Source organism: Limanda limanda, chromosome 1 (genome assembly GCF_963576545.1).
Source record: "Limanda limanda chromosome 1, fLimLim1.1, whole genome shotgun sequence".
NCBI lineage: Eukaryota > Metazoa > Chordata > Actinopteri > Pleuronectiformes > Pleuronectidae > Limanda > Limanda limanda.
The window spans coordinates 5,647,833-5,653,355 of record NC_083636.1 but is presented as its reverse complement, the minus strand read 5'-3'; the positions used below and the strand labels follow the sequence as shown (position 1 = coordinate 5,653,355).

General features: G+C 42.7%; 1 protein-coding gene across 1 annotated transcript in view; it reads right to left on the bottom strand.

Annotated features, from left to right (window-relative positions):
• Positions 1-4,806, bottom strand: part of si:ch211-127i16.2 (amine oxidase [flavin-containing] A) — a 41,826-nt gene extending 37,020 nt beyond the window's left edge. Inside the window, exons 1-6 of the mRNA XM_061068564.1 lie at positions 4,584-4,806; positions 4,421-4,508; positions 3,208-3,388; positions 2,867-2,981; positions 2,461-2,618; positions 1,132-1,221 (exon numbers count right to left, since the gene is read on the bottom strand). Of these exons, the coding sequence (XP_060924547.1) occupies positions 1,132-1,221; positions 2,461-2,618; positions 2,867-2,981; positions 3,208-3,388; positions 4,421-4,508; positions 4,584-4,701 (750 nt within the window). The 5' untranslated portion in view covers positions 4,702-4,806. The remainder of the gene's footprint in view (positions 1-1,131; positions 1,222-2,460; positions 2,619-2,866; positions 2,982-3,207; positions 3,389-4,420; positions 4,509-4,583) is intronic.
• Positions 4,807-5,523: the final 717 nt, after the last annotated feature.

Below are 5,523 nucleotides of genomic sequence, written 5' to 3'. Positions count from 1 at the left end.
TAGCAAGGAGCCCCCCCCATGCCTCCTATCTCCCAGCACCACCCTCATCTCCTTAAGAGAAGCTACTGTCAAGGTCTGGGCTGAAAAATGAAAGGAGCCCAAGCTCCTTCCAGTTTAGACAAGCTCTCCTCAAGGTCCCAAAGGAAACCAGTTTATCTAGGTATTTCCATATATTTTCACCAAAACAATGATTTTGTATTTTTCCTGGTTTTGCATGTGCAAGAGAGAGAGAGAGAGAGAGAAGAGCCTCTCCATGTGAAGTTAGCACGTTCTCCTGTGTGTGGGTTTTCCTCTGGGAGCACTGGTTCGGCTTTGGTAAAGTGGAAAATCACCCACAGCCGAGAATGGGAGTGTGAATGTGTTTGTCTGCCAATGTGTGTTATCACTGTGACAGACTGGGCAAAATGTCAAGGGTGCGCCCTGCCTCTCAGACAGCAACCAGAGTGTACTCGGGAGCAGGAGAGGATGTCAATAACACTACATTATTAATGATCAAATCTATAATTAATCGGTTAATTACTGGTTATTGTTGTGTATGTTGCCTGCCACAATTTCCCAGACGCCATCTTGTTTGGTCCAAACAACAGTCTAAGCTGTTCTGTTTAATGAACTAATTCATTTATCACCTTATTGTTTCAAAATTGTCACAAAACTGAGATATATTCTTCACAAATTAAAAGAAACCGAGAAAACTATGACAATTTAGTCCAAAAAGGGAAAGATACAAAGCCTCATATTCATGAAGCTGCAACCAGTCAATTTCTAGCATTTTTAATTATCTATTTTTCAATAATATTCTGTTAATTTGTATATTGTATAATCATTACTTCAGAGGGAAGGCAGACTCCTTACTGATGGTATTCAGTGATCATTTCAATACTCTGGAGTCTGGTCCACGGCTTCAAATCAATGAACACAAATAAATCCATCAGCGGTGGAACTGAACGTATTGATTTGGTGAACACCTGAGTGTGCTCACAGTTCCCCTGGTTGTCCCAGCTGTTAATGACGGAGACAGGCGGGCGGAACAGACCCGAGCTTCACAGGAGACGGCCTGTTTCCCCAGCGTGAAGGCTGTTATCTCTGTGTCATGCCTCATCACTCCCTGAGAGAGACGTCACCGAGCCCTACCTGCCATATGGCCGTCACCGCCGAACCCAGCCGCACGGCCTCCAGCCCCACGCGCTCCGCCAGGCGCTCGGAAAGCTGCTGGGTGCCCCCCTGTGGAGAGACAGATACCGCAATGAAGGTGGGCTTCAATCCCCTGGAAAGAAAGTTAAAGGGTCACTTCGCCTAAATTACAAAGCAGCAAACCCCCCTGGCAGTGTCGAGCCAGCCGGCCATGCAGATAATAGTTTGTTTTTGCCAAGAATTTTATGTATCTGCCTCTGAGACCTCAGCTGACACTTCAATACATCAAAGCATTGACTGTGGTGAATAAGCAATTACAAATGACGTTAAAAAAAAAAAAGGAGCTCAGCAGCATCTCTGTCCGCAAACTGTCCTTGTTGTTCTGCACGAGCCACAGAAATGGAAGTAAACACGTTTCAAAGGTGGAAGAAAACACTTTTAATTGTTCAGTTTGGCTTTTTTTAAATTCACCATAGGCTGTAAATGAAGATGGAACAGGGCTGCCTCCCAGAAGTGAAGCCAAATCCTCTTGTCCTGCAGCCAGCCATCAGTGGGGATGATCAAAATCATCCATGTTAGTGACTGGGACATGGACCAAACTAAAGAGGGTTTCTGGCAGGTAGTTGTTGTTGCTGTTTCTCGATTTGGGGACCGCATCCTTCACAGGCTGCATTCCTAGAGCCATTTAGAATAACTTTAACCCATGAACAAACTGATTATTAATACATTTATTTTCAGAAACTTGAGGGAGTCACGTCTCTAACGTGCATTTTAAGCTCGTTTTCATTTGACTTCCTCTGACAGCCTTTACTCTTGCATGATGTTTGACTGATGAGGCTCATTCCACTTCCCATTTGCTGCTGCTCTCGCTGCAGCTGTGGAGTTGTCATGCCCACAGGGCTGCTCGTTAGATTTCTTCAGTAAATAGCAGGAACGCCGTTATAAAGAAAGTGCTGCAGATAAATAACACGGAGGAAATCGGCTATATTCAAGGATTGGAACCACAAAAGCTTTGTTGGTGTTTTCTTTTGAAGGCATCTGGACGGGCTCTTCTTGGCTTTGCCCCTTTTACACCCGACTGAGTAAGAGAATGAGGATCGGTTCAATAGCAAAAAAAACAGAAATAGAAAAAAATGGAGCCAAAAGCTTCACGCTGAGGGAGCGAACAGAAAAAAAGGACAAATCCAATAAGAGACCGGATCTGTTTAAAAAGTCAATGAAGCTCCAAGGTCAAAGTGTTTGTTTGGACACAGCTTGAATGAGCTGCACAGACGACTGTATTGAGAGGCTGTGTTTTTTAAGAGCAGGAATCCGATGTGAGCTCTGTACCTTTATTTTGAACTCCTGAGCAGCTCCTGCCGTGCTCTCGAGGAGCGGCAGCAGCCCTCCAGCCGCTGCCGCGTACATGAGGAAGAACAAGAAAGACATCTGGGACGGCTCCATCCCAAACACAGAGCGGCAGCTCACTCCCATCTCCTCCTTTAGCTCTGGAGGACAAGGGAGGAAGGAATTCAAGCTGTAGGTCCTCATAGATGCAGTAATTATACATGCTCCCCCTCCCAAGACAGTGATCTGCAAATATACTGTAACTTTATCGTGCATTGTCAAAAAACTACTGCAAGTCGATCTGTCATGTGTAGATCTTCAATTGTATGGCAAAGACATGTGTTAGAGAACTGAGGTGGGAGGCAATACAATGAAAAACAAACACAGAAGAGAGCTGAGTGACCCTGACCTGCAGTCCAACCGTGTTTCTCAAAGTAGGAGTGCACGGTCATACTGTCCAGCTCCACGGCGTTGGGGGTCTTCGATGGATCCTCAACGCACACTGTCGCACACAATTTGTCAATCTGAGGGCATAGCATGCACACACACACACACACACACACACACACAAACACACACAAAACCACATGTTAATGTATCGGTTGCTTATTTTCAAAGTGTGGCCTGCGCTGCTTTTCCAGGATTACCAACCCCAGCTTTAATATGAGGTTACAGAGTTATTCATCAGAAACACCTAACCACTTTTTTCTAAGGTGATGGTGACAACTCGGCCCTGCGTTGTTGCCTCACCTTCCTAAACAACTGGGTGAAATCCAGTAGCACGATTGGGGACAGAGCCGGGATGCTGGTCTTGTAGGTGCGGATTTTGCCGCCTGGTCCTCCCATGTGGTGCACCTTCCTGCCAGTGTTGAACTGCGGGTAGGTCTCTAAGCCCAGCTCCTTCATGAGCTCCAGGAGGTGAGTTTGGGTGCTGGAAGAAGAAGAGGTAGAAGAAGGAGTTCCAGCGTTTATTGTTCGGATATTGAATCTTGCATTTGCACAATGAAACATGTATTTACTCCGAGATATTCAGATATCGACGTGGTCTTGAAAATAGCATAAAGCTTGAATGAGTCAAAGACTTCTGAAGAATGCAAGTTCTCTGGTGAGCTGTTCTGCTTTGTGAGTGATGAATTGAGGTTGTAGATTGTAAATATGTGAGACATTTCCATTTTTTGTTCAAAAGTGGCTTGAACTGAGTCACTGCACAATAATTACTCCAAAACCCTGAGAAATATGGAGAAGTTTTGAGAAGTTTTGAGAAGTTTTGAGGCTGATATGTGCGACCTGGGTTTGACCAACACAGAGCTGCTAATTTCAGAAAAGAGCCTCAAATATTGAGCTTAAACAAGAAAATATTCATTACAAAGCTTTCATACAAGAGTAATATAAAAGTAAAATCAAATTGAAGAGTAATTTTAAATAAAAGTAGCAGTATTTGTTTGAAACATAACGAGCAGTACTGGATCAAACAAACACAACATTAAACAAGACACAATCAATTAAATAAACTCTGTTTCCATCTTGTCAGCCTATAACTCATTAAACATTATTTCAGTTGTTCTTTAAGTTAATCTTATCTAAGCTTCTGTTGCTAATGGACACTTATAAGCATCTAAATATAGTCTTTAAATTCCTCAGCTATCGATATTCATATATTGCTTATCTATTCCCTGCCCGGGTCATAAATCACATTTCTCCTGTAGCTTTGACCCCAGCACTGTTTTGCCATCAGGTGAAAGTGCAAACCTTCTCATTTGACCCCTGTTAATGAGTTAGTTTTCTCATATTTGATATTCTATTGATTCTGATATCTCCCTTTTCCTCAAAGCGTTTCACTCATTGCAGAATCAGTTTTAATATTTGTGTCACATAAATGCACCTAAATGAGAAAAGTCTCTTTTTGAATATATCTTTATAAAGTCAGTTAAACACATGTCTGTGTTCATCCGGTCAATATTACCTTCCGACCCACTGGCCTCCAAGGTCCCAGCGATCAACGCCATTGGCTGCAGGAAGGTCCATGGTCAGCGTGCGACCTCCCACTCGATCTGCAGGAGAAAACAAACACACATGAAAGCAGAACATGACTCAGTTCCTTTCAACCCAGACACTATTCAACAAACCTTTTCCCTCCAGTATCAGTATCTCTAAGTTGGCCTCCTTCTTTCTGAGCAAATGAGCTGCACTCAGTCCAGATAGCCCGGCGCCAACAACAATAACGTCCCAAATTTTCAAATCCATAGTCAAGCCCCGGTGACTTGGCGTGCGCCTGGTAAACTGCGGAGTCAGAGACAGAGACTCGCATTCCCTTTTCTTCTCTGGATCAATTAGGTTATCTCGCCGAGGCTGAGCTTCTTTCATAATCTTGCACTTTGGAACTGTGAACAACTGAGCTCCCGACCTACTTGGCGGAGAATCAGTTGTGCAAATTCCAGATACAGACGCCAGGAGAGGCGTTTGATTATCCCAACAGCAGAGGCTTCGTCAGAACAAGAGAAGCTCTGCTGCGCCTTTGTACCAAAGTATTAATTTTAATTCAGCTATTAAATAGTAATGCAGTAATTGGGTTATTCTTCAAACGTGCAGTATGTAAATGTGACTCATGCAGAGGGACGTGTGACGGATGATTTGTTTCCTTGTGTTTTAGGCAAATTCCCTGCTCAGACAATAAAACCCAGCTTATCTTATGTCATCTTTTAGAATATATCTTTATATTATCTCCTTTATTTGTGTGTTTGTTTATTAGTTTTTTGTAACGATAGGGAAATGTTGAAGTGGACAGATGCTGCAGCTTTCACTAGGAAATGCAAAAGCAGATTAAAATTAATTATTTTTATTGTGGACATATAAAGTTGAAGTCAAATAAAATGAATGTTAATGCTTTGTCCACTATTATGACCCCACCTAGTTTTACTTTTACTTGAATTGACCTTATTTGGATTGTCTGTGTTAATGTCTTCTTCCTGAGCCTTTTAGTTGTTTATCTTATTTCTGCTTTTACATTTTTAAAGGTGACTTTTGCAAACGACATGGTTAATAACCTGAAAAATAAAAGAGAAGGAA